The sequence below is a fragment of the Salminus brasiliensis genome, chromosome 16 (genome assembly GCF_030463535.1).
Source record: "Salminus brasiliensis chromosome 16, fSalBra1.hap2, whole genome shotgun sequence".
NCBI lineage: Eukaryota > Metazoa > Chordata > Actinopteri > Characiformes > Bryconidae > Salminus > Salminus brasiliensis.
In genome coordinates, this window is record NC_132893.1 from 27,641,424 (window position 1) to 27,669,281 (window position 27,858).

The 27,858-nt window shown below is 42.5% G+C and overlaps 2 protein-coding genes across 3 annotated transcripts in view; both read right to left on the reverse strand.

Moving 5' to 3' along the window:
- Positions 1–16,094, reverse strand: part of ror2 (receptor tyrosine kinase-like orphan receptor 2) — a 94,638-nt gene extending 78,544 nt beyond the window's left edge. For both annotated transcript variants that reach the window (XM_072659264.1, XM_072659263.1), the window contains exon 1: positions 15,743–16,094. In XM_072659264.1, the coding sequence (XP_072515365.1) occupies positions 15,743–15,836 (94 nt within the window). In that variant the 5' untranslated portion in view covers positions 15,837–16,094. The remainder of the gene's footprint in view (positions 1–15,742) is intronic.
- Positions 16,095–17,435: 1,341 nt separating this feature from the next.
- Positions 17,436–27,858, reverse strand: part of sptlc1 (serine palmitoyltransferase, long chain base subunit 1) — a 12,394-nt gene continuing 1,971 nt past the window's right edge. Inside the window, exons 3-15 of the mRNA XM_072658531.1 lie at positions 27,229–27,323; positions 26,930–27,023; positions 25,632–25,704; positions 25,377–25,509; positions 25,097–25,226; positions 24,884–24,973; positions 23,885–23,992; positions 23,104–23,199; positions 22,565–22,661; positions 21,311–21,365; positions 20,223–20,340; positions 19,922–19,995; positions 17,436–18,476 (exon numbers count right to left, since the gene is read on the reverse strand). Of these exons, the coding sequence (XP_072514632.1) occupies positions 18,383–18,476; positions 19,922–19,995; positions 20,223–20,340; positions 21,311–21,365; positions 22,565–22,661; positions 23,104–23,199; positions 23,885–23,992; positions 24,884–24,973; positions 25,097–25,226; positions 25,377–25,509; positions 25,632–25,704; positions 26,930–27,023; positions 27,229–27,323 (1,257 nt within the window). The 3' untranslated portion in view covers positions 17,436–18,382. The remainder of the gene's footprint in view (positions 18,477–19,921; positions 19,996–20,222; positions 20,341–21,310; positions 21,366–22,564; positions 22,662–23,103; positions 23,200–23,884; positions 23,993–24,883; positions 24,974–25,096; positions 25,227–25,376; positions 25,510–25,631; positions 25,705–26,929; positions 27,024–27,228; positions 27,324–27,858) is intronic.

Genomic DNA, 27,858 nt, shown 5'->3' on the forward strand with positions numbered 1-27,858 from the left:
TATCAACAGTAATTATGAGCTGATTCACAAAGCAACACAGCTAATCAGCTAATGTCCAGTCACACTGATTAGTTTGAGGTGTAAAAGTTGCTTATAATGAACAAAAAAGGGTAAATTTTAAATAGCCGCCATTAATAGGGCTGGTTAAAGGGACAGCACTTATCATTGTTGTTAATAATTACATTCCAGGATGCTTTTTGTGAGTATACGGTGGATATCAGCACTTCTAGAATATATTTTTGGCCCAGTCCAAATGACCTCATTTTTGTACATGGTCACATTTTTTCATATTGCGATATTACATTTATGCCACCAATACCTGCTAACATGGCAATTAGTCAACAGGTAAAGTGTCATGATGGTGAAAGACTTAACAACCAAGCCAATAAATTTTTCCACAGTTCTCCTGAGTGTTTGCCTGCCAGTTTTCCAAAGTTACATAGTTAAAGTTCGTGCAATTGCTGGCGTGCTGAGCGCAGAGAGGTCAGTTCAGCAAAAACATGATTTTGAAGCTGTTATTTTTTAGCTGAAAATGTTACATAAATGTTGCTTTAAGGTGCATGTGCTACATAAGGTGCATGTGCTACATAAAACGAAAAATTGTGTGTCAAGGTTCAAACCTTGATAATCTATCATTAAACTACAGAAGAGCAGAATGTTTAGGTGATGCTGGACATCTAAAGTATCTGCCCTGTATTCATTTCACTCCATTCGTCCCTGGTCTGCACTACTGGAATTAAGAGCAGTGAGGAAACCGAATACTGGTCTGTCCAGAAAGGCCCTGTAGAGGCCTGCTCCTCAGGGGGGGTGGGGGTTGGGGTGCAGCTCCACTTGCCCCAAGTGTGGAGCACAGCTTTCTGTTAACACCCTGCAGCATGAAAAGCCCAGTCAGACTGCCTGTAGAGAGAGAGAACTCAGTGCGGCGCCTGGAAAAGCACTCAAAAGATCCACAATCCCGTTATCCCGACTGCTTTTCCAAGGAAAAGATGCGGCTCAGGCTCGGAACGCTGCGGCCACCGTCAGTTTAATCGGAGAGGTTAGACGCATGGTGGCTAGGGATCAGCTCCTGCTGACATTCACAGCTCTGTTTTTCAAAGGGCCTAAAACCCCAGGAGTTCCCCATGCGCTAGCTCTCCATTTCCCCTCCTCATCCACAGGCATCACACAGTTCCACTGAAACGGGATACTTTCACTGTGTTGTATGAGCCAGATGATTAAATTGCCCTCAACTGCCTATTATTTTCTTTTGCTGAGCGAAAGAAAGAAAAATCGATGCAGACACCGTCCTGCGCGTTCAAGGAAGCTTGGCCTGCGTGCGGTTTGGACAGGTGGATAAGGAACACAAGCACGGTGGCAGAGAGCGCCAAATCAAGCTGGAACACGAGCTTGAGGACACCACGAGAGGAGAGACAGAGAAACAGAAAGAAAGGAGGAAGAGTTAATGAGGCCTTACTCAGCCCCGACTCTACACTAATGGTTTTACTGAAGAGCAGTAGAGCAGTCAGGCTGTACATCGGCACTCATGCAGGCCTGTAATTTCCTTCACTGAGTCACGGTCTACCCCTAATAAAGAGGAGCCGTGCTGCACAACCAAAGGACTCGGTGTTGACTGGGAGCTCTATTGTAGTCGTCTGAACGGGACGATTAAGTGATGATTCAGGTGCAGAAGCAAAAGAAACAACAACAAAAAAAAAAAATCAAAATCAAAAGGCAGGCGGACACTCAGCCCCTCAGGGTGCACCTGCTTACACTCTTACTTGATATTACAGGGCTGCTGCTGGGGCGGTCCCCAGGGCCAGTGTTGTGTGTTTTATGCAGTAGTTGGACACGGTTTAATGGTAAAGTTAATGCCAAGCTCAAAAACCATAATAATTAATTTAATAATTTAACTTGTAACTGACACAGTCAAGACCAGAACAGGCTATTGGAGCCTCAAAATAAAATAATTACAATAAATAACTGGGCAAAATGAGCACCTATTCACCTATAACATTTCCACAGGTGATGCTTAAACCACTGGGATGGTTCACATCTGTACAAACATGTCTATACAAGCACTGAGGGGTAGAACTACACCAACTGTTCAGGAGAGAACACAGCCCTCCACACACACACACACACACACACACACACACACACACACACACACACACACACACACACACACACACACACACACACACACACACACACACAGGACCATAACTGGCCCATTTTTCCAAACCGCTCGAAGGCGCTTCAAAGGACCTGCTTGCTCCCACAGCTTGTTTTTCCGGATTGCAAATCCTGGACGAGATTAAGGGCTCCAAACGCTACCTCAACTAAACAAACACAGCAACAGAGTCAGGACCACGGACACGGTTTCTGTTGATTAGAAATAAATGGCCATCAGCTGTTTGGAATTACAGCTTCATAAAGAACACCAAAAACACCAAAAATCAACTGTGTGACATGAAATACATCACCCTCAGCAAGTCGAGATTAAAAATAAATAAATAAATGAAAAAAGCTGGAATTAAACGGGTAAAACCTTGGCAGTCTGAAATCCAGCTGAAAGGCTCGCTTTAAACATGGTTGCCCTCGAAGACTTCATCATCTGGCTTCTATTAATTGGCCAAGGTCGGGGCTTCCTACACAACACGCGCATTTGCGAGGGTTCATGTGAAATCTGATCGAGCTGAGGTGGAAAAGGCAGCTTATGGGGCTAGTCTAGGAAAACAGAAGGAGCCACTACTGACTGCTGACCAGTGATCTGTGTCCAGAACTGAAATTCCATCCTGGGAATCTGGCAGGAAATTATGGAAAGATGTGAGAATGCGTTTAAGAGTGTGTGGTGGGAGTCAGTCGGGCTCGGCTTGAAATCGCGGGGGGCTGTAAACATCATGACATCAGATGTGGACGAAGGAGAGAGAGAAAAAGGAAAGCAAGAGAGAAAGAAGAAAAAAAGAAAGAAGAGTAAAGTCAGATATCCAGCCAGCCTGAGAACGAGTGAGGAAAAAAAATAACCATGAGCAAGTACACTCAAAACATAAGCCATGAATGATTGCAGAGTAATTAAAAGCAGACGCCACAGAGGAGTTTCTACTCCACTGATCGGCCCCAGTTTCCGCCCTTTGTTTGAAGCGAGTTCCTCAAAATGCACTTTCAACAAGTCCAAAACCAACCTTTTAATTACTATCCAAAATGACCCGAGCTTCTCCTGCTTTATGTTGGAGCAACTGTCCCCATCATTGCTGTGAGGATTTCATTCTATTCAGATACAAGAGTGTCCGTGAGGTCAGGATGGTGGATGACCCCAAAAGTATCAAGAGGACACAGTTCTTCCACTGCTCCACAGCTCAATGCTGGGGGGCTTTATACTCTAGCCCACACCTGGCATTAGGCACTGGGCCAATTGGTTCATCTTCATCAGCTCTGGAGAGTCCTATTCTATTGGCAGTACTTCTCTAGAGTATTAAGCTGATCCAGTGAGTTTCTCTGGAATGGAAAGAGTCACTCAGTCTAAATGTTTTTTTTTTCTTTACAAAGGCAGCCAGATACGATGACCCAACCCATAGATTCCCATCAATAAGAGAACATTTTTCTTCGACAAAAAAAAAAATGGACACCCATATATGGAAAATCCTAGTATCTGCATCCCAGACCCAGATTAAAGCTAAACCTAGAATTAAATAAATAAATAAAATCCAGTGTTTGTTCACTACAGACACTGCAATTTATTCCAAGCCTAGGCTTAATCAGTGGTTCACTGAACACTTGGTATCGGCCTTGGAATCAAAACTCTGGTATTGCAATTAGTTTTATACCCACAACACCAACAGAGGTTTTAATTGGAACCCTGCTGAACTCAGTAATGTTGTGGTGTACATAAATGACACAAATTGTAGGGATAAGGGTAATCGTATACCATCACACACACACACACACACACACACACACACACACACACACACAAAACAGCATTCGGACTATCCAAGCCTCTCGCACCCCCCCAAACATCTGAACACGACCCACACTTTCTGATCACGGAACACAGCCATCAGCGTCTCAATTACTGTCGTCTTGATAGTACCAGTATGTCTGTCAGACCTGGGCTTTGGCTGCAACACTGAGCCGTTTTATCTGCTGGGAGATGTTATCAGCCGTCTGCATGCTAATGGTATTTTCACCCAAAGCAAGCAAGCAAGCAAGCAAGCAAGCAAGCAAGCAAGCAAGCAAGCACCCCCCCCCCCCCCCCCCCAAAAAAAAAAAAAAAAACAGATGCCATCTCCCACCAGAAACAGGGATAACCCTCATCGTCAAGGTGGCTTACCAACGGTAATTTCATCCCAATGACTGAGTTAAAACAACAGTGTCCAACTCGTAAATACGGGGCTCTGCCTTGAAGCCGGAGCCAAAAAGGCCCAAGGTAAAACGTAAAATAAAGAGGGGGAGAAGAGTTACAGGACAGAAAGATGACTAAACTGAGGAGTAATGCTGAACAAATGCTATAAAAAATTATAATAATAAAATAAAGCACACCAGCAAAAAACAATAAAATATACAGCTATAAATATCTGCCAAATTTCACTACATGACTTATGTAGGTTTTGCTGAAACAGTACAGCTGGTTGATTTACAACTCCATCAACAAAAGGCTAGCTTAGCCTATCTGACAAAGCATAGAACATCAAAAGCCGTTCCAGCGGTGTACTCCGAGCCGCGAGCTGTGCAATTTTCTTCTGCATTCCACCTCAGGCTTCACCAAACTATGATTAGCAAAGCATCTGTGTGCTAACAACACACTTCGTTTGAGAGCTCGTTAAACCTCCGCTATGTGCATGTCATTTCCGGCGAACGCTGTTTAAACTACTCTGGGAGGGAAGTTTGCAGGAGCGGTTTGCTCTGAAGCAAAATATGAAATACTGTTAACTAGAGCTTCTGAAACACAGTGGTGGTTTTAAACTTCACGAAAGGGAGAAAAATGACATGCTCCTGTTGGCTGTAATTAAGGGCACTTCTCTAGAAAGCGGAAATGTGGGTCACTCTCCTTTGCTAAATCTGTTGACATCAAAAGGACAAGAAGCAAACATGCATGTGTTCAGATCCAGAGCCATTTGTTCTAATTAACTTCGAGAGGAAGTAGAAAAGAGCCCAAGGCACCAGGAGAAGGCATACACCACGCACAAAGCAAGGCTGCTCATGCTGACTGCAGTTACACACTTGGGGAAGTATGCGGCATCCAACATAAGACAGTGTCCTGCGTTTGTTTATGGGCTAAATTAACAGCAGACTGCAGAACATTGCCTAATGGCTCATTAGAGGGCCGAGCAGCTCAAACGGCACCTCAAAACATCTCCACACCACATGTGGAAAATGGGAAATGGATGGATGGAAATGGCATTCGAATTGATTATATAAAAAAATAAAATAAAAACAAATAAAACAGTGCCATGTGCTTTCTTTGCCACATATAAAATCAGTTTACATTCCTTAAATGCCTAAACATCGGGATGCAGAAGCACAAAGCACCACAAAAAATCTGGAGTGTGTATAATTATACAGTAAAGAACAAAATGGAGAAAATAAATAAATAAATAAATAAAAGAATATGAGCCACTTTGACAAGGGGCAAATTTTTATGGCTAGGCAAGCATCTGGGTCAGACCATCTCCAAAACGTCGACAGGGTCAGGGTCATGGGCACCTATTGGCTCATTAACACAATACTCAGAGCCCCCCTCCTCAATTCACAGGGCTTAAAGGATCTGCTGCCAACGCCTTGGTGCCAGATACCATAGGACGCCTTTAGGAGGAGTCTTTTGGAGTCAACTCAAATTTAGGCAGATCATTGTACCTAAGCAAATATGCACATGGGCCCACCGTTGCCCTATTGGTGCATTCCTAGATATGTTGGCACATAAACTTCACCATTCCCAGTCTACAAAATCGACTGTATTGAGATTTGGCTGTAAAACATGAGAAAAAAAAGAGGATTCCCGTTACCCCAGCTCTTACAGACGAACATATTTCAAATCCCGAGATCACATACACACAACTATTCACAAACATTGCATTACTCCTTCAACTCCGTTCATAAACGAATAAAGGATCACTACACAGCGAGCCATCAACAATATCTTAAGACGTGTTGAGACATTACAATAGCATTTAAAAGTTCACGTCGAGTTCAGCAGAAACAAACCATAGCCGTCCCCATGTGTAACGGCACGGCCGCGAAAGCTAAACAAAAAATATTTCATCCCCTTCTGTCAGTGCTGAACGTAGTCGGAGGCCAGTCCGAGCACATTCCTCGCCGAGAGCAGGGAGTCCAAAAACTCACTCTTCAGTTATCACTTTCTTCAGTGTTTACTAACCCCCCAACTCTGATCTGCCCCATGCCTCCTGGGCCCGAGCACCAGTCCTCAGTACCTTTCCGATGGAATACCACGTTCCCCCTCAAGTGAACACCTGGCCCTTTGAGGGCTCAGCCTGGTGTGGACAGATGCATGATGGACGCACATAAAAGACCCTCTGTGCACCATCTGCCTCTGGCTGATGTCCAGGAGTTGCTTCACGTCAACAGCCACAGCACTTGATCCTCTACACCAGGGGTGCTCTCAACCACCTTGAAGAGCTCCAACATTCAGAAGCTTCTAAAGGTCTTCAGTACCTGGATCAGGTGGGTTAGTTAGAGCTAAACTCTGCAGGGGGTAAGATCTTCAGGATTAGGTGTGGTTTGGACAGTGTTCGGTACATTTATAGCCCTAATTAAAGCATGGAGCTGGGTCTGGTTGCGGTTTAGCAGGTCACCCACAGTTCTGTCATAAGCACAGAATCCCAGGGCATCCTTAAACCTGAAAAGTTCCTTCGACACCGTGCCAGATTTGTAAACGCGACACTTTTAGAACCACTATTGTATCCCTATAAATAGAGAGGGGGGTGGGGGGGTGGAGAGAACATTCATTGGTTAAATATCATTTTTCCCCACCCAATAGTGCACCATGGGGTCATCCCAAAAATCTGAAGACCTTCATATATTTATTTTTTTAACTCTTAACTGATATGACATCATGCTCAATATGACCAAATGTGGACTAACAAGGCCACAAATAATAAATTAATAAAAAAAAAATCTGTTTAACATTAGTGTGTCCCAATTCAGGGGCTGCATTCTTTGAAGGCTGCATACGAATGCCGATCGAGTCACATTTCAAAGGCTCCTTCATATATGGCCGAGAAGCACATCCTTTTCTTCCATGTCAATGGGTGGACCATTCACCAGCCAACATATCCCGAGATTCTTTGTGTGCCAATGGCAGCCCTCAAGGTTGCTATGGGACAGGAGTGGCATTTAGTGACAAAAGAGGTGCTGTGAGACAAACAGGAAAAGCATCATAGAGCAGACAGCCATATTTCAGCTCGGCCTTCACAGGCTACACAGCCTTCAAAGTCTAGGCCTTCGTATAGCACGTCCTTCACATGGCCCAGCCCCTGAACTGGGGCGCAGCTATTGCAGCTATGGTCACTTCCGACTTACTCCTGATTCCTATTTCTGAGTTGAGGCACCAAGACAGGGAAAAAGAAGAGGTTTCATGAACTCTCTCACACAAGCACTCGCTATAGAAATGCTAGTTTTTCATGAAAATGTAAAGTTGTCTCAAAATCCGGGGGGCTCAACTCCAAAGCCTCTTGAGATTTCTCATTACGGGGCAGTGATTTTTCCCAGCCGCTGTGTACATTTGCATTCCAGCTGAAGTGAAGCAAGGAATGCAACTGCATACAAACTGACCACTCATCACTGTCCTTCGTCATTTTATTATAAAGATAAGCCTTAAACAATTTATAAGCAGAAACTCGAGGGCCTGAGAAATCACAAAGCATTGGGAGTATCCGAGCGAGCGCTGACGCCCGTTTTTCATATTGCTAACGTTATAAACCAGCGAACTGCTGCCAAAAAGACCTCGTGAAGCATATCTTCAGATCAAAGTCATCGATCAAGCGCAGTCACTTCCCTTTCATGTGTTTAACAATCTGGGTCAAGTAGACGTTTCTTCCTTGCACAACTTTTAGAAGTCCGGCTTGTCCTAAAATTACTTGCCTTTATCCTCATTTGCAAGTTACGCCCATAGAGCACTTTTTTTAAGCTCACCATTCTATACCATTTGCCTTGCCATGGAAAAGATTACGGACTTCCACATATACACAGAGACGCACACACCCCAATCCCATGACGTTACACCCACAGTCCTTTTGATTAGCATCTTACAAGGCCTTGGATTAAAGACAAACATTTTTTTTAAAGGAGTCTGAAAATACACCAGCTAAATAATTGGTCGTTTCTTCAGCGGAACACCTCGCATGGTATTTATGGACATGCACGACTGGTTTTCTGGCCCTTTTGCCCAGCAGGATGTTTGCTGTTGCACTTGAAGCAATTTAAGTGTCTTTGTAATGAGTTCTATAGGCCACCGAGCTGCACAGGAGCAAACCTGCATCAACATACAGGCCCAGGTTTTACACACCCAAACTGATTCTACCAAAATTCGACTGAACTCCAAATGTGTTGTTTAACAGCCCTAAGGAACCCTCTCCACCTCCCAAAAGAGATCAGGGCGAAGTTCTAAACTGAGGAGCAGGCGTTCAAAGCCAGCAAGCCATCACGCCAAATATTTCTCAATCATTAACAGAGAAAATGAGGCCAAAAAAGTGACGCTCGAGATTGCGAGCAAATGTGATTTTGTTTTCTGATTTCTTGCTGAAGTATTGGAATAATAATCATCATAAATTATGTTGGATCGAGGTCGAGTTTCCATTTTCAACCACAAACGAACAAATCCAAGTGAGAGGCATTACTGTAATCCAGCTCTTACCAAGAAAAATAGCCCTCTACAAACTCAAGATACAGAAATGTCCTGAAACGCACAGATTTGGAAGAGCAGCAAGTTTTCTTCTAAAGTACATCACAATCGCAATCGGTTCAGAAAAGCCAGGCTGAAGAGCTTTCTAAGAACCAGCATTCTTAGAAATGCAGTTTGCATGGGTTTATTTTCCAACCTCTCTCGGTCACATGGGCCATGATCAGACTGCAGGCAAATCCGATTGGTTTCTTAACTACCCGTGGTGCTGTGCTTGGACCCCTGCACGTCCATCACTAGAGTATTTGACGTGGTTGTCTTTGGTCACGCTGTGAGTGATGCAAACAACACACTGAACTGTCTTTTTGACTGGCCAGAGCGTGCAGACAGAGACGCGTCTGAACACATTTGTAATGGTATTTCAGACCAACTCCAAAGTGTCTGTTTGCAGTCCAGACTACCAACAAAAAAAATCAATCTGGATAAAATCAAGATGCCAAAAATTGGATTTGGGCTGGCAGTCTGAACACCGCTTAGAAAGAACCTTTTTCTTACTGTGCCTTTAAGACTGATGTGTAAATGAGCTCTGTTCCAATTGACCACCCTGTACTGTCATTGATTCAAAATGCAGTCCATACTGAAACACTCCTAATTACTTTAATTTGAGTGGGTGTGCTATACTTGGTGACAACACAGGATGAAAGGATAAATTCTTAACAGCCTGTTTTTGAAGCTTAGTTTTCATATATTGGCCGTTTTAAAACTATTAAACCGTTAATGTTTACATTTCATACATTATTTTTTTAATCTGAGGAAAGTTTGATTTTCTATGATACTGGCCCTTTAAATACAACAACAACAAATAATAAAAATAATAATAATAATAATACTAATAACAAATTCTCATCACATTAGTAGTCTATGGCACCAGGGATGGATGCAGGATTCAACAGAATTTTCTAATAGAAGGCAACTCCATTAACTTCACAACTCATTTGTGCAGAACACACGCTTCTTCTGATGGGACTTTTAGTAACAAAAAAAAGGATGAAAACCCTACTGGATCAGCTCCACACACAGTCCAGGAGACCACTCAGCTACTGGTCGTCTAAATGGGGAAACAATCAATCTACCACAACCATAAGTCTCCATAAGACACCTTGTTTACAGTATCTCAGTTTAAATGAAAGCTCATCATTAGTCTTCCACACACCCTACAGCAACTCATGACATGCCTCTGTGTGTGTGTCTCTGTGAAAATCAGTCTGGCTCATGTTGGAGAATCCTCGCCCTGCGCCTGTCAGAGGTCCATTACTAGTGGACTGATGTGGGTTACTTCTGCTGTCGTCACATTCATCACCCGCTCAGCGTCAAAAGTATGATAACCTCCAACCGTCTCCATTACAGCTACACTAAAGTATGGCATTCACTCCAGCGCTGACATCTGTTGCCATCACGGTACTCCCCCACAAAAAGGCTGTACTTTGGCACCCCACTAAGGAAAATGACAGGCTTTTACGAACTTAAAAACATTAGGTCTATTCCTTTAAGTAAAACTATGATATAATTGGGGCACTTCTTACATATTTAACTCCTAATTATATAAACAATTTTTTGATGAGATCTATATACTCACCCCCCCCCCCCCCAAAAAAAAAAAACAACCCTTGACATGTGCTTCTCAGGACTGTGGATTACTCAGCTTTTAAAGCCAGTTTCTAGTTTATGGTTCATTTCTAAGCACACATCCCCTCCAAGACGGGTGAGGTATAAATCCCAGTCAGAAAACACACCCCAAAGCCATAAAAGCCTTTTGGGTTGGCTGAAGGGGCTCCTGATGGAAGCGCAACGTAAAGTTTGAGAGGTTTTATAAGGGGAGGAAAAAAAACGTCTAAAATAAATACATAAATAAATAAATAATATATATAAAAATATGCTCACTGTTGATTCAGGTTGATCCCTGGCTCTGCTCACTTCTGAAGGCTTTAGGGAGTTTATTCGTGGGCTAGTGTTGGGTGGCCCTTGGAAAAATGTCACTTTATGGGTTTAACATGGAGTCTGGATGAATTGGGGTCCTTAAACTGTCAGAGGGAATCTTAAAGAGCTGGAGTCAGCAGAAATTCTACAGACTTAAGTCATCCAACAACAGACCATGTAGGGGAAGAAAAAAAACAGAAGAGAGCTAAGAAGAGGAAAAACCCCAACTCACTACGCTAAAACATGTCTGGCACACTCCCTCCCAGCTGTCAGTCACTCTGTTAAATATACGCCTGACATAAAACGTGAGGTGTCATAAACACCAGTGATGGACACAAATGTGTATAGTTTCAGAAAGCTGCAGAGTGAAAAGGGAGGACTGGACCTTGGTGCAGAATCAAGTTCTGTGGAGAAGGTCCAGGAAAGTTCTTCCTTTAAGAGTTCTTCTCTCTTAAAGGAAAATGTATGATGTGTTGGTTCATTCGTCACGATCAAGACTCTGCAAGACAGGGCAAGCAAACCAAAGCAGGTCAGAGGCCAGGCTCTTCTCCTGGGCAACAAAGCGGCCTCCAGTTCATCCCCTTTCCCTTGCCTGGCCTCGCCTCTTCATTAAGGCCTCTTTCAGCGCTCTCCACATGTGGCATGGTGTGCTGTTGAGATCTCATTTCCACCAGGGACCTCGGCGTGGTGCAGGACATTTCTTCACCAACCTCAGGTATGGCTTAGAGACACTCTCGCTGCCAACCTTGGCGCGCCGATGCTCCAAAGTTGCCTTGTTTTGATTAGAGATTCTTTGGTTCAGTCCCAGAGCTTAATAACGCTAGAAAAACAGATTTCCATTTCATACACAACCGCTGACCACAACCCTCTTAACTACGGCCGTCTGAAGGCCTACTGCTTGGAAATCAAGGCATGCCTTTCATCATCCTGACATCTCTTTCCACGGAAAGCTCCAGGAGCTTTATTAGCAACATAACCTGTAGTGATCAATGGGTGCTACTGTAAGAATCCAGGCAGGCACTGTTACACTCACACAACTCTCATCAATGAAATGTGGCTGTAGTAGGAAGAGACTGTGCGACTGGAGAAGGGGAAGGAGAAGTGGAGTTCTGGCAGCTGCCTCTTTAAGGCAGAAGGATGAATAGAGGTTGGATTGAGAGACACAATATACGGACAAAAGTATTTGGACATTGGCTCATTTCTTCCCAAAGCAAGGACATCAGGAGAGAATTCAGACATATTTTGGATGCAACTGTCTCTACTGTCCAGGGAAGGCTTTCTACTAGATTCGGAAACATTGCTGCAAGGATCTGATCTCACTTGGCAACAAGAGCGTTAGCAAGGTGATCACCATCCCACCTCATCCCAAACTCCAACTTCCCTCAAAAGTATGGGATGGTTAGCAATCATTCCAGAGAACACAGTCCCAGTGCTCCACAGCTCATTGCCAGGGGGGAGGCTACATACCCCTCTACACACCCCTCTGGGCCCAGGCTTCAAAATTTGGCACTACTAGTGCACTCTCTCCAACTTTAGCCCACGCTGTGTGCACATCACTTCTGGTGCAGTTGTCTCATTTGTCACCAGCTTGTAATTGCGTTCAAACAGAGAACAAAGGCATGTTTAATGCCCCTCCTGACCCGCTCATTTCCACCAACCCGGCTCCTCTCGTGGGCGGCTTTGATATCGAATCTCTTAATGATGTGATACGCCCAAGCACCAATCATATCATTTCATATCATTCAGGCTGCCAGACATTCTTAACATGCATCTCTCGATGAGGCCATTCCCATGGCTAAACGACTCTATGCAACAAGTCTTAAAAAGGATCAACTGCCCTTTCCATGCCTTTCTGCTGCAAAGCCTCGGCCGTGGCCCAGGGCATCCGGCGCTTTGAAGATTTCCCACATGCCCTGGTTAACACTGGATTAACGGAGTGAACTCTGGCTAACTCTTCAACCATGTCCACTTCTTCAATGTATGCTTCAGTTCACAGGTCAAATTGAGCTACAGAGCTACAGATGGGTGGGGAGGCGGTTGGGGGTTCATTTTTTTTTTTTTAAATAAGGGATAACCTCTCCTTTTTCTTTTTTGTCCCATCAATCCAAAGGTCAGGTGACAACTTACCCCTTCATAAATCAGGCCAATATGGTCCTCTTTGTTGGCCATGCCTTGGGCCAGCCAGGACCTGTTTTTTTCCCCCCCTACACCAGTGTTGGCTAGTGGACGGGGGGTTCATATGTACTGGAAATATCCCCCAGATGTGCTCCTCCAGACCCCAGCAGATCTGTTATTAAACTAATTTGATTTGTTAGCTACGTTAAGCAAGGAGAACCTGTTCGGAAGTGAACGCCGCAACGGGAAACGCGACATCCATCACTCTGACTAGCTGTTATTGTTAAAATTGGCTTTGCTGAATTAGCGTTGGGCATGTCGGGAAATTGGAAAGTCATGGTTGTGCACTTCCAACGTCACACTTACGGGCGCAGCCACTGTTTTACTACAGCAAGTCTTCATTTAAGCAAATCTTCATTTCATGGAGCAGGATATCTGAATATCTGTGGATAATTGCTTACAAAATGCATTAGCCAGCTGTTCAGAAGCGGGCTTCTTTCTAGCTATGGGCCTTTTATAGGTTACGTGTTTGAGTAGACTGAGCATTATGGCTTAGTTTTAGTTGCTAATCTTGAGTAAAAAGCTTTAATTAAAGCTTTAAATAAAAATATCAAGTATATGAACTCTAATTTCAGTGTCAGTATCCACAACATTGGGTCACCCTATAGAAATGTTTGGCTAATGTCTCTCTGCAATGCTAATCCAGGTAGATGTAGTTCTGACTGGTACAGTCTGCTTCTAGATGCCAATCTAGAGTAAAGAGCTTATATTAAAGCTTATAGTAAAAAATATTAAGTATATGAACACTGATAATTTCAGTGTCAGTATCCACAACACTGTATCACCCTATAGAAATGTTAGCTATTTGGCTAATGTCTCTCTGTGATGCTAATCCAGGTAGATGTTGTCCTAAAAGTTCAACATTCTACTTTCAGATGCTCATATTAAGTTATCTATCAATCAAAACAGTAAAGTGCACATCTGAAGTATCTGAATGCTGATAATTACAGTTTCAGAACTGGAAAAGAAGCGATAATCCTGTACCATCATTGGAACACTATAGAAACGTTAGCTTGCTAGCTAGCTAAATGGCTAATGCTCCTCTGTAATTTCAATGCAGGTAGATGTGGATGTTTTAATTGCTAAACTTGAGTAAAGAGCTTTAATGAAAGCTTCAAGTAAAAGATATTGGTATATAAACGTTGATAATTTTATCAACAACATTGTCACCCTATTTAATAAATGTTAGCTAGCTAGTTAGCTAAACGGCTAATGTTTCTCTGTAACGCTAATCCAGTTCTAACTTGTACATTCTGCTTTAAAATATGCTTATATTAAGAGAACAGCTTAATTTAAAACCCTAAATTGTCGTTTTTAAGTTAACAAAAGCAGAAAAATTACAATAAAAAGGTTTAGTATCTGTATAAGGAAAGAACCGCTAGCTAATAAGCCATCAACACTAGGTAGGCAACCTAGCTAGGTAGTGCTGGCTGTGCTGAAGATTTCTCTGTGAAGCTAATAGATGTAGATTTAACCTTTTAGACTTTTTAGGTCAAAAATATGAAAATAATAATGCTAATAATAAATGTAGTTAAATATTGTAAACATTAGCATTGCCCCACAATTCCCATATTGCCCCATCCCTCGTTTGAGCTTTGCCGTCCGCCAGCCTCCAGTCACCTCTGCTGAACGTAGATATCTAGCTATTTTCCACGAAAGGAACAAGCCGGAGAACAAAACGGCCCTCAAACTAGGTAAAAGAAAGACGTCCCGCTAAAGAGGGGAGGACTTCAAGTAAAATGGAGCATTCATTCGGAGAAATCCACCCCTCCTTCTAGCAAAGCCCCCTTTGTTTGGCTCTAAAACAATTGCCTGTGGGTTCAAGTCCTGTTATTAGCAGGGGAGCCGATTAGCATGTCAATGGGTCTGCTTGAATATCCCTACACCTTTCTGACGGGGGGCGAGCAGTGGGCACCAAAAGAGCTCAACCTCCTGTGGTCAGCCACAAAGTCACCCCCCATGGTCCTTTAACTCCATGCAATGATCTGGCCGTGCTCCATTCATGACTGAGACGTTCACGCATGTATTTATCTGAACACACACACACACACACACACACACACACACACACACACACACACCCCAGCAGCAGCAGCAGCTTAACAGCGCACCCAAAGGCCCGTGTGGCAACATTGCAGGGGTTTTGTTTGTAGGCTTAGTGCCAGACTGCTAGACTTTGTTAACCAGGTGAGCCATTTCACTGCACCGTGCCAAAGCTTTCAGGTGCAAGACAAGCGCCAACTATTCAGCTCTACAGGAGAGGGGTGATAAAAGGGTTAGGGGTCAACTTGTACCCCCCCCCCCCCCTCTCCCCCCTCTCCCAAAACCCACCCGCCGTCCCAAACACACTTAACCTCAAACCAAATGGCAATACCCAAGCTCCAAACAGGAAACCTCTCTATGGGGAGGCAGCTAAGTGAATTAGTCCAACGGGGGGGGGGGGGTCACTTTCAAATCTGAGTCCCAGTGATGGAAACCCCAACCCTAATCCCTCAAGAACAGAGAAAAGCTGGGCTAATCTCTCCAGAACAGTCCATTGCCCTGACCCTCCATTCCCTACAGCACCCTTTCCCCCCTCTTTATCACAAACCCAAGTTTAGAGCCCTAAAAGAGTAGCACCAACTAATCACCCCCAGTCCATCTCCCAAACTCCCCGGCTTCCTCAGTCCTGAGGCGAAACTACTCCTCCGTTATCCACCAACATTCCCCCCCAATCTGTAGGTCTTTACGAAGTCTGGAAGATGGAGCACTTACCTGCGCCCCTCAAGGTGGCCAAGACGCACAACGCCAGAACCAAAGCTTTCAAGACCTGGATCAAAACTCCACGCGTAATCCTTGATATATGCATCCTTGCGGGCGCGCCGGTGGTGATGGTGATGGTGGTGGTGGTGGAGGTAGAGGTAAGAGCTATAGACAGGGCATCCGAGATCCACACAGGTACTCTGTGGTCCTTCTGGGGTTAAAACCCCCTCTAAAAGTGTCTGAGCTGAGGGTGTGCAGTCTCAGGTGTGCAGTGAAGGAAGCTGGACTTGGCGGCTGCTTCTGTCCTGGAGAACGGCGCGTTTCATTACGCACGACCCAAAGCTGATCGCAGACCCTCTCAGCTCCTCGGTGCTACCAAAGAGTCCTGCTGGAAAAGTGAACAGAGAGCAGCTCGGGCAGCTCATGACGTGGGATGGATCCTTCCCGAGGGAGGGAAAGCAGGAGACACTGGGCATTTCATAGGGTGAAGAAAAAGCGCCATCTAGAGGCGCCCAGGGTGAGTTGCTGCGCGCTATGAGAATTGTCAGGGTTTAATAACGGTTGCCAGAGAGCTTTTCTGTGGGATAATAGTACACAAGAAGTACACTATACGTCCAAATGTTTGTGGACACTCCTACTAATGAAAGCATTCAGCTACTTTTTAAGTTGCACCTATTATTGACACTGATGTACAAAGGTGCACACACAGCTTGTCTAGTCCCTGTAGAGAAGTATTGCCCATAGAACAGGACTCTCTAGAGCAGATAAACAAAAACCTACAGCCAGGAGTGGGCTAGAGGGGTAAAAAGCAATGAATGAGCAATACTTTTGTCATTATAGTGTGTCTCTGGAACCCTTTTACATACAACAAAAATTATCCTAAAATACCCTGATTTTGGCACTTCACTCAGCAACCTCTACTCTCTATGAAAATAGTTAATTGACTAGAACACCTTTTACTAAATAACACATGAGGTACCTTTTTAGAAATATATATGAACCCCTGCTGCAAGTTTGTCAAGTTAAATTAGAAACATCTATGAGTTAAAGTCTTTTTTGAAAACTGAAGAAAAGTCAGGAAATATTGTTGAAAAAATGCTGCATCTCTTTGCTTTGATGCCTTCTATAAAAGTGCTATACAAAGAAATAAGAATTAAAGCAACAATATGTAGCCTTTTTACCTTATAATAACAGCTTTAAAATAACATTACTGCTCCACTGACTGTAAAAGGGAGAACAGCTACTGGCTACTGGCCAGCCCACTACTCTGAGCTTGGCAAGCTGCTAACTTCACCGTGGAACTCCAAAGAAGTGGGCAGTGTAGCGCTCCCGAGAACTGCCCAACACTGTGGAACCTGAGCCATATCTGCGTACAATCCTACAATATTACTCTACCACCTCAGCCCACGTGCTTCCTATAGTTTCAGTGACAGTTCTGTATCTCTCAGCTCATCCAGTAGAACGTGTCATTTAGTGGTGGCTCAAAGCATGAATTACACTTCCTGACTGTAGGGAAAGCCCAAGAGCAACACATGGCAATTTTCCATAATGTTGCTTTAAACTGAAGAGCACAGAATATTAAAAGCCAGAGTGAAGCAGCCTTTTTTTAAAGCAATAATTCTAAATGGGACGTATAAAGTAGATGATCTTCCCGCCTAATACGGCGTATACAGAACAGCAAACTGGACACACACACACACACCCCTTAGACGTTTTATTTTGTTAAAGGAAACCCCATACAGTTAGCAGTCAGCAGCAGTTTAAGGTTGATTACACACAATGTGCCTATATCTGCTGTGTATGATCACCAAAGCATTCGCATTAAGGCTGAACCTTCTTTTATTTATTTTTGCTAGCAGTAAAAGAGCAAATGATTGCGGTTCAATTTGTGTCTCTGCAAAATAAATCAAACAGTGTTTGTCTAGTAAAAATAAAAATAATAAAGTGTATAGTTTTAGAATGGCATAATATAACAACGAGGTACAAAAGGAAAGCGTGAAGTAGGTCATGCCGTCAAGCCACGTTGACAGATTCATGCACCATATTAAAAAACTATGGAATAAATCAAGTAAAATAATTTAATTTCTTTTTGCTTTTTTCCCTTAAAATGTTACATAAACCTCACAAATGTGCACTTGAAAAAAAAAAAGACATTTTTGAGGTTCTTCTGAGAAATCTGAAATGCTTTAAATGGATTGTTAAGTTGAGAGATGGAAACAAAACAATACAGTGCTTTTAAAATGAATCTCATATATAAAATACGTTTCTCGCTTGGTCTCTAAATTTGGTTTTTAACATTTATTGTACTTTCGTAAAAACTCACAACCGTTATTCAAGGCATCATATGGAACATAAATAGTTTTTCTGAACATTTCTACATTCATTTCTGTAAGAAGCTGTATCTGTAGTAAAACATGAACAGGTGCAGTAATTAGATTCACTCTGTCCTTAAAACAGAAGACATGAGCAGTCTTCCATCGGTGAGGTCCCCAATGCCATCAGCTATGCATAGAGCACCATGTGCTCTGTTCACAGCTGTACAGTGTTCTCTTGTGATTCTGACTTCTAAAGCCATTGAACGGGTGAACAGTCTGCAGACGACGACCCTGATGTTGAAATCAGTGTCTGTCATCACAATGGAGGTACCTGCAATCACTTCAGTATAGTGAGAGCAGCTTCTCGAATACAGGATGCAGCTTTCTGAATTTCCTCCTCAGTCTGCTCCACTGTTACTACTACTCTGATGCTGGGGACACAAAGAGAAATCATGCAAAAATATTAGTGTTTTATATGGTCATACCTTTTAAATAAATAAAATAATCCATAATGATAAATTATAAATCATAAATTATAAATAAAGCATTCCATAATTTGTTCAAATTTCTGCAAAATTACATCACCAAGAAGCACACAGTCATGCAGAGTCTCTTAAAACTACTTAAAAGAGTTAAGAAACAGTACAAATTCAACTCAACTCAATTTATAATGTCCTACTACACTACATGTCCAAATGCTTGTGGACACATCTTCTAACTAATGCATTTAGCTCATTTGGGTTGCACCCATTGCTGACACAGATACAAATACAAAACACAGGTGCAAATACACACACACACACACACAGCATGTCTAGTCTCTGTAGAGAAGTACTGCCAATAAAATAGGACTCTCTGGAGCAAATAAATATGAACTTGTTACAGGCGTGGGCTAGAGGGGCATGAAGCCCCCCAGCATTGAGCTGTGGAGCAGTGGAAGAACTGTGCTCTCTGGAATGATGGTGCTTCATCCAATACTTTGGGATGAGTTGGGGAGTTAGGGATTAGGTGGGGTGGTGATCATCTAACATCCTTACCCCACATATACTGAATGCAATCAAATGCTCACAGCAATGCTCCAAAATCTAGCAGAAAGCCTTCCATGGACAGTAGTGACAATAACTCCAACAAAAGCAGGATAAACTCTTTTTTTAATACCATTGATTTTGGAAGAATCCATGAACAAGCAGGTGTCCCAATACTTTTGTCAATAGTTAAGCCTCTCTCTCTCTAACATGATGCGACCAGCACTGGAAATATAAACGCTAGCACATGTGCTTCCTTCAAGGCACATGAAGCCAGCTGACCATCTTTTCGAACTGCCACTAATACACTGAACAGCTGATTTATGACTTATGGGTGGGGAGGGAGGGATATCCTACCCAACCTGAGAGAGTGAGACCAATTATGCTCTCTGTAAACTGCAGTGAACGATGGCTATGGCATCAACTGAGCTCACACTTGAACCTGCCATCTCTGAATCTAAGAGATAAGGCTTAGACTGTTGCGCCATGACAGGGAGGTAAACGTCAGGCAAAATAGCAACCGAATAAAACTTATCAACATTACATCTAAAAGCCTCAGAGAACTTGTGCATGTTCACTGGCCATAGTGGATATGATGCCTATATTTGTCTAGTAGACATTGCAACTCCTGGCTCTCATTACTTATAATTCCCAGTTCACTGTAAAAAAAAAAATCTGGCTAAGGTTTTTCAATGCAAAATTATAAACCAACCCACTGTGAACGAATCTGATTTCATCTCAAGGAATGAATTCTGCAGAAATTCAGAGAAATGGATGGATGGATACACAATAATGCACCAAAATGTCTCTATACACAGCTTTAGAGGTAACAGTCATTTTTTTAGGCTCACCTGGGTGGTGGAAGGAAGCGTTCCTCTTTGTCTAGGTAGCGAGCCTGAGTGAGAGCTATTTGCCGGTCCATACACTGCCAACAAACAGCAACATACATCATACATTAATGACTACAATCCAATCACACCTTTGACATGCTAGATTCTCCTCACATCACCCCTTAAAGGAGGACAACGGCAACAGTCAAATAGCATTAAAGTTACAAGAAGTTAAAAGCCCAAAAATAAAACAGTAAATTAAGTAGATCGCAGATAGGACAGTCTGCATGCTTGTCCTGTGGCGTCTGGGCCTCTGCCTTACGTAATCGATGATGCATCGCAGCGTCTTGACGTCATTCTCCCTGGATCCTGTGCTGTGCTCCATTTGGAGATGGAGGGCTGGAGCGAACACCTCCCCGACTACCTTCAGCCCTGGAATGCTACACAATTCACAACCCAGAAGATAAGATCTCTGCACTCTGGACTTCTCAAATAAACAATCACAGCAAACTGTTCGCAAGTTTAGTGCAGTATGAATTCAACACAGGCTTACAGAAGGAGAAGAAACTATGACTATAGGAGGGAGGAGGCAGCGGGGGAGGGGGGTTCTGTGCAGATTTAGCTATGAGCTAGAAGCCTGGACCGCCCTTGATGAACAGACAGAGATTGAATTTAGAGATAGGACTGGGCTGAAGATAGGAGATGTGAAAGTTGTGGTGGGACACAGAAATTTATAGGGCATCAGATCGTGAGGAGGAGAAGATTGAGGTGTGGTCCACCTCCTAAATCTTCGCTGTTCCTTCACTGTAACTCAGGCAGACGGAACAGGATGCCAAGAGCTACCGGGAATATTTATAGGAGACAATTTTTACCAAATGCAGTGGAAATTATGACTATACTAAGATGGCAAAACACCAATAATAGGACTGCATTGTCCCAGGGGAGCATTTGATGTGTACTTTTGAAATTATTGGCAGTATGTAGGTCCTCTCTTTCCAAAGCAATTCCATTATCAATGCCATTACTGATGTTGACATTTCCAGACACGAACAGTCGAGGCACACCATCCCAACATTTGAGCCTGTTCGCGTCTGCACGCTCGATGCGCTCTGACCTGTTAGACAGACTTAAGGGTTCCTGCCTTTCTCAATCACAAGCACATCAATCACTTCCCTCAGTGGATGACTAACACTCCAAAACTTTCTGTTCCTCGTCTAATTTTCTTTACAGAACACGATTCTCACTCCAGCTCTTTCCAGTAAAAACGAACCTTGTGTTTCCATAAGCTACATCACATTTCACAATTCTCGGTATGCTAACATTTCAGAAGTGTTTTGACTTGAAGAACTTAAAGCTTTTGGGCCAGCATCCATTTTCTGTTTCATAGGGAAAATATCAGAAAAGACTTACCCTTGCAAAGCTTTGTGGACGTGTTTGCACTTTTCTCTCAGGACAGTAAAGATTTCTATGTAAAAGAAATAAAGAGAAATAATGTGAAGTCAGAACTGCCTTTTCTAAAGTTGAGTGACTGAGACCAGAGAACCACGGCCCAGCCAGCAAAGCAGTAATGAGTTTAGTTTGGCTGGTGGGTGTCTGGCACATGATCAGCACACTCGGCTGAGATGCGACAGCAGCAGTGGACTCTCCAGCACCTACCCAACAAATCTATACATTTTATTGAAATATGTCTTGTTCTGCTTTTGGTTTCAGTTAGTTCTAAGGTGCAATACAGACTTCAAGTAAATTCAAAGGAGAGAAGATGTGAAAACTTACAAAAATCACATGCACTCTCTGGACAAAAGTATTGGGACATTTGGTCATTTACTGTTTCTTCCAAAATCAAGGAGATTTAAAAAGAGAGAGTTATTCTTCTTTTGTTGGAGTAACTGTCTACTGTCCAGAAAAGGTTTTCTACTAGATTTTGGAGCATTGCTGTGAGGATTTCATTGCATTCAGTCACAAGAGCATTAGTGAGGTCAGAATGTTGGATGATCACCACCCTAACTCATCCCAAACTCAAGAACTGCTGGATGGAGCACCATCATTCCAGAGAACACAGTTCCACCGCTCCACAGCTCAATGCTGGGAAGTTTATATCCTTCTAGCCCACGTCCGGCATTAGACATGGTGTCAATAGGTTCATATTTATCAGCTCCAGAGAGTCCTATACACTTGGCAGTACTTCTCTACAGGGACTATTAGACAAGCTGTGTGTGTGCATTTGCACATCTGACACATCAATGGGAACAACCTAAACATTCATTAGAACCCCATTTGCAGATGAGCTGCTTTTCCAGTTCTTTCAGCTTTGGTTCAGCAGAGTTCGGTCTGGTGTGTGTTAGGAGAACTCTGTTGTTTCTCAAAGGTTAAATGTAAAACTTTGTCCAGCTTTCATATGGGCCTCTGCATATGGTATGGATCAGGAGGATATCAGTCTCTCTCGCTCTCGTTCTTTCTCCGTTTGAAGTCTTGCCAGGTCAGTTGAGTAGAGGAATGCTCCCAGTCATTTGATGGTTTAGGAAAAAAAATTAAATGACCCTTGATTAATCTACTCGCCACCTCTAGTTTCTGAACTTCTCACTCATCCCACAGCATTTCAGTGCCTTCATAACGTAATGAAAAATGAAGTGCAGGTGAGGAACAAAGACTCGTGTGTCTGTATACCTGGGTCCTCCTCCATGATGTTCAGGGCCTCAATAGCAGCAGAAGCCAGCATAGGGGGAAGAGAAGCTGAGAAACAGTAGCCTTGTCCAGACAGACGCTGAAACACACACACACACACACACACACACACACGTGCCCAACAGATCAGTGAAACACATTGCTTATGTCCTGTTAGCACTCAACTTCCAGATAACAGTGTTCCAATAAGGAAGTTTAAATTCTGTGTCAGGAAATGCTCTTCAAATCAGCATAGCCAACACTCGCTCTGATCGAGTGGCTCATTCGGCCAAGTCTCTGGACTGCATACAATCCAGCTGACAATTTATGGATTAGGTAATTTTGTACTTAGGCCAGTCTACATTTCAAAGCACACATGTACAGAATTATAGCACATTCTTTTGATCACTCTAACCAAGATCTAAAGATCATCCTTCATGCTTATTGCATGATCTGATTCAGAGCCAGCACAGCTCCAAAGACCAAATAAGCTTAGCACATCCTTAAGCCTTTCATCTGAATCAAACCAACAGATCACATACCTGATGATCAATAACAAAGGATCGTCCACAGCAGAACCCGCCTATGGAAGCCACTGCGTTCTCCATGTTCGCACTGATGAGGTCAATGTCATTGATCTGTAATACAGCAATAGTCAGAAGTGGTTAGAGTGCTGGGTTATTGATCACAGGGTAGTGGGTTTGATAACCAGGTCCACTAAACTGCCACTGTTGGTAGGCCTGTTGTGATTGATTATTCATTTATTAATTTATTACATAATAATTAAATGTTCAGACTGGAACAAAAAAAAAATAAAAATCAAACAAACATTAAAATATCATTCATTTATTTAGTTCCAAATAAATAAATAAATAAATAAAATAATTAATATCGCTATTTTCAATACCGACTCATTCTTGATAATGGAATTCAAACACAATGGGCAATATTTAATGACTCAGGTCATGACTGATTCACTGACTGAAGTCATGTCCATATAATGTATGGTAATGCGATAATGTAATTTTCGCAACAGGCCTAACTGCTGGGCCTTGAGGAAGGCCCTTAACCTCACTGTTCCAGGGATACTGTAGCATGGCTGACCCTACGCTGTGACCGCAGCTTTCTAAGCTGGGATATGCCAGAAGAAAAATTTCACTCTATTTATGTAGAACTCTAAATGACTACAAAAGCAAATTAAACCATTATAAATAATTAAAATCAGCTTCTCATTTGCCTATTCTGTCTTTTGTTCATTATGAGGAATGTTGGTATGTTTGGGTTGGAGTATTCTGCTTCTTACACTCTCACACTGCTACTCACATTGACTCCGAAGTGCTCAGTGACTCCTCGCCCATGTTCTCCCAGCACACCAAAGGACATGCTCTCTTCCAAAAAGATACGTATTTTATACTTGTACTTCAGCTTCACCTAGAAGCAACCACAGACACACAGACACACACACGCACAAATTACTAGCTATAAGAACTTTTTTAAGATTAAGAAGGAATTAAACAACAGTTGGCAATTAAGCAATAAAAGATGAACAGCCCTTTTTACATCTTCTCTATGATAAAACTCCTGTTTCTGGACGGCAATACTGTAATAATAGAAGTAGGGGTGTGAGAAGTATTTTGATATGTTGTGCAATACTGTAATTTAACAGTTTACATCAAAAGATCGGTTTAAGACAGAGGCTCATTTTGTGCTGTGCTGTGTTGTACTGGTCTGATTGTATAAAAAGATTTTACTCAGAGTTTATGCAGCTGATGGTGTGTTTTTACACTTGGCAGTTTTCCTAAAACTTTTACAATAAAAAAAGCTATGTATCCTCTTGCTTACAGTTTTTCACAATCTATTACAATATACTGAATCATAACCGTATCGCCAGGTTCTTCAGCCCTAATTACAAGAGGACAAGATGTTCTAGCACTACAGTTTGCATCTCGTTGATCAGATTTACAACAGTTGCTCAAATAGAGACCCTTGCAACTTCCAACTTCAATTTGATTTCATCTTTTAGTTTCAGTAAGCTCTTGTTCTTGTTTCACCTAGTTCAGATTTGACTGATCTTGGGTTTGTGCGATCAGAGACAGCAGGTATCAGCAGCCAAAACCCCTTTTTCCCCCCAATGAGAGGCGAGACAGAGAGAGAAAATCACAGACATGGCTGATCCGGAGCCCCCATGAAAGAGTCACCTCAGGGCCCCATATAAATTTATTCCTGCATTGGGAACAGGGCTAAGGACTACATGATCGGAAATAGCAATAACCTCCTTAAATCCAATCTAAAGGAACTCTTCTAACATTTTCACCAACTCACCAGCTCTGGGAGAGGGCAGATATCTGAAGTGTTGATGTACAAGCCCTCAACAACGATGAATCGTCTCGTGACTCTAGCCTTGCGGGGATTCTGGTGAAAGCCACACAAACACACACAATTAAGTACGACTTCAGAGCAGTCAATCACCAAACTCTCTTGCACTTCCCCCTTTGCCTCATTACTGAAACTCTTGGTGGCTCCTTTCTCTCCCACCTTTTGGTCCTCAAGTTCCTGCTCCTTCAGCAGTCGTTCCAGGTCCTCCATGTCGTTGTGTTTGAAGTACTTGATGAAGCTGCGGGAAGCCTGCAGGCCTTTCTGGATGGAAAAACAGGCTGCCTCGTCCCTGGAGAAACAGAAGAGAGATCACACAGACCACAAGATACAAGACATGTATAGTACTGTCGCTCAGTTCGTCTGAGGTTTTTAGGACATTAATATATAACACAAATATAACAAATATTTATTTATTTATTTATTTATTTCAGGCACTTACACAAAGACAATATCGCCTCTCTTGGAGTATGCTGGAATAGCACTGGCTATGGTGGCAAAGCCATAGGAGTAGATGATGGCCTCCTCTGTTCTCATGAATTTAGCCAATCGCTCTTCTAACTCCAGGTGAACATCTAGAAAAACGATTGTTGAGAGAATACAAATTATATTCTGGGAGTTTTTTTTTTCTAACATAATCCTGGGATACAATTTTTCCACCTGAGAGGTTCACACTTGATGATGTTCTACCACCTACCAAATGTTCCATAAAAGCCTCTTGGGCCACAGGTGCCCACACCATACTTCTTAAGAGATGCCAGGGCCGTTTGCTGCAAAAAGAAAAAAGGAAATAAGACCCCGTAAGGGATACAATCACAAGGACTACTGCACATTACAGTAGTAGTGGGAAGTTTGCATACACTCTTTATGGACATGAAGTACAATAATTGGCGTCTTCTGGGGCAGTAAGAAAGAATCTGGGGCTTAATTGTGAAGTCCATCCTCATATTAAACTTGTCTGACTGTAGACAGTGATACCACCGTTCCAGCAGCTTCCAGTTCATGGCAGACATGTGCTTTGGTGGTTTTTAGGTTGTTCCTGACCATCTGAACCAATTTCCTCTCAGGACAGGTTGACAGTTTGAGACTTCTTCCAGCCCTTGGCAAAGTTTCTACTCCGGCCGTTTAAGTGTACATAAAACTGGTTGAACTGACGATCTTGGAATCTGCAGTTGTTTAGAAATGGCTCCAAATGTGTGTAAATCTACAGTCACCTTTCTCTGATCTGCACAGAGCTCTAAGGACTTTTCTGTTAAAATGTGTTGGTGAATCCAATCAACACTCACGTTCCAAAATCCAGTCAAACAAGCCCTTATGAGAAGGGCCTCACTGAGAAGCTACCAGCTGTGGTCAATCATGATTACTAACTTGACGAGGCCTTGGCAGGTTAAGATATTTTTGGAACTTATAGAAACACTGAATTAAAAATAAATAAGTGGGTGTGTTTTGACCCTAATTTCGACCTTGTGTTGGTTTCAGAAAATCTCAAAACAAACGACCCAATTCCTGATTTTTTTTCTATTTAAGATATATGTTGTAAACTCATTCTGCCCTAGAAAAAGAACAACTCAAAGCCCAATGATGCCATGGCATTCATGTCTATTAATGAGTGTATGTATGTAAACTTCCAACCATGACTGTAACTGTTATTGCAGAAAATGCTATATTGCTAAAACATAAACTCCTTTTGGAGTTATCAGCTAAAACCTGAAGCTCAAAAGCTTCTGGTATTGTAATCAGTGACAATTACCATCCTGTAACTGTCTAAGAGTAAAAAAAAACACCTATTCTTTTTCATAAAAACATATGGCACCCTAAAAATTGTTATTTTACCATTAGGTTCACAAATAATAAAGTTCTACGTACATTAAACTACTGACCATTAAAGCAGGTCTGATCTGAGCACCACTCTGTAATCAGAGCTGAATACGATCTGAATTTTAAGAAGCATGGAAAAGCACTTAGGCTAATGTCTGCATTCACAGCATTACCAACCTTAACACGCTCATTGTCGAGCAGGCCCAAGAAGTTAAATGAGGCAAAGTTAATGCACTCTTTCCCATTTACAGTGATTTTGTGGCTTGGAGGGCTGTAAAAGAAAACACTGCCGTTAGCAATATGCAGGAACACAGCACACTTTAATTATTCTTCCATCTGGGAGAAGACAGAGTTGCTGTAATCAGTCATATTACTACAAATAATGTGCTTAAAGAGCAATGATATTCAGAAACCATTATGCCCTGACACAGTCCTGCTAACCAGTAATGAACGGAAAGCGAGCCAGCCCATCTTACCCAGAGACGACATCATAGTTTTGGGATGGGTGGTCTTTGGACACAGGCGGAACCAGAGGCTCTGGCTGCCATTCTTCAATTAACTCCTCTTTTTCCTAAAACAGCAGCAGCAGATGGAGAAGGTATAGCTTTATTACAAAAGAACTGGATTTCTTTAAGTTCTATTAAAGAAGTTTTAGTCCTCATCTAGGCATCAGGGAGTTGTGTGTGATTTGGGATTAACCCTCTGTGTTTTCGTCCTTCTTCATGTTTTGATGTCTCTATTTATAAGGTACCGTCACATCATACAGGGATTTTAATGCAAGATTTTTTGTTTCTGTGTGTAAGGAAATTTTTTAGACCACAATTTGGTAGACTTTTGATACAGAAAAAAAACAATTAGCTTTTATTTTTTTGCCAAATGTCTAAATATTAAGTGTTTTTTTCATATTTGTTTTTATTCCTGTTTTGATCTTTGTTATCATCCGGTGTCGACCAGAGGAGGATGGGTTCCCCTTTTGAGTCTTGGTTCCTCTCAAGGCTTCTTTCTCTCGACCCAAAGGAGTTTTTCCTTGCCACTCTTCCCACTAGCTTGCCCAAAAAAGGCCCGGACCCGGATCTCCGTAAAGCTGCTTTGTGACAATGTTGTGA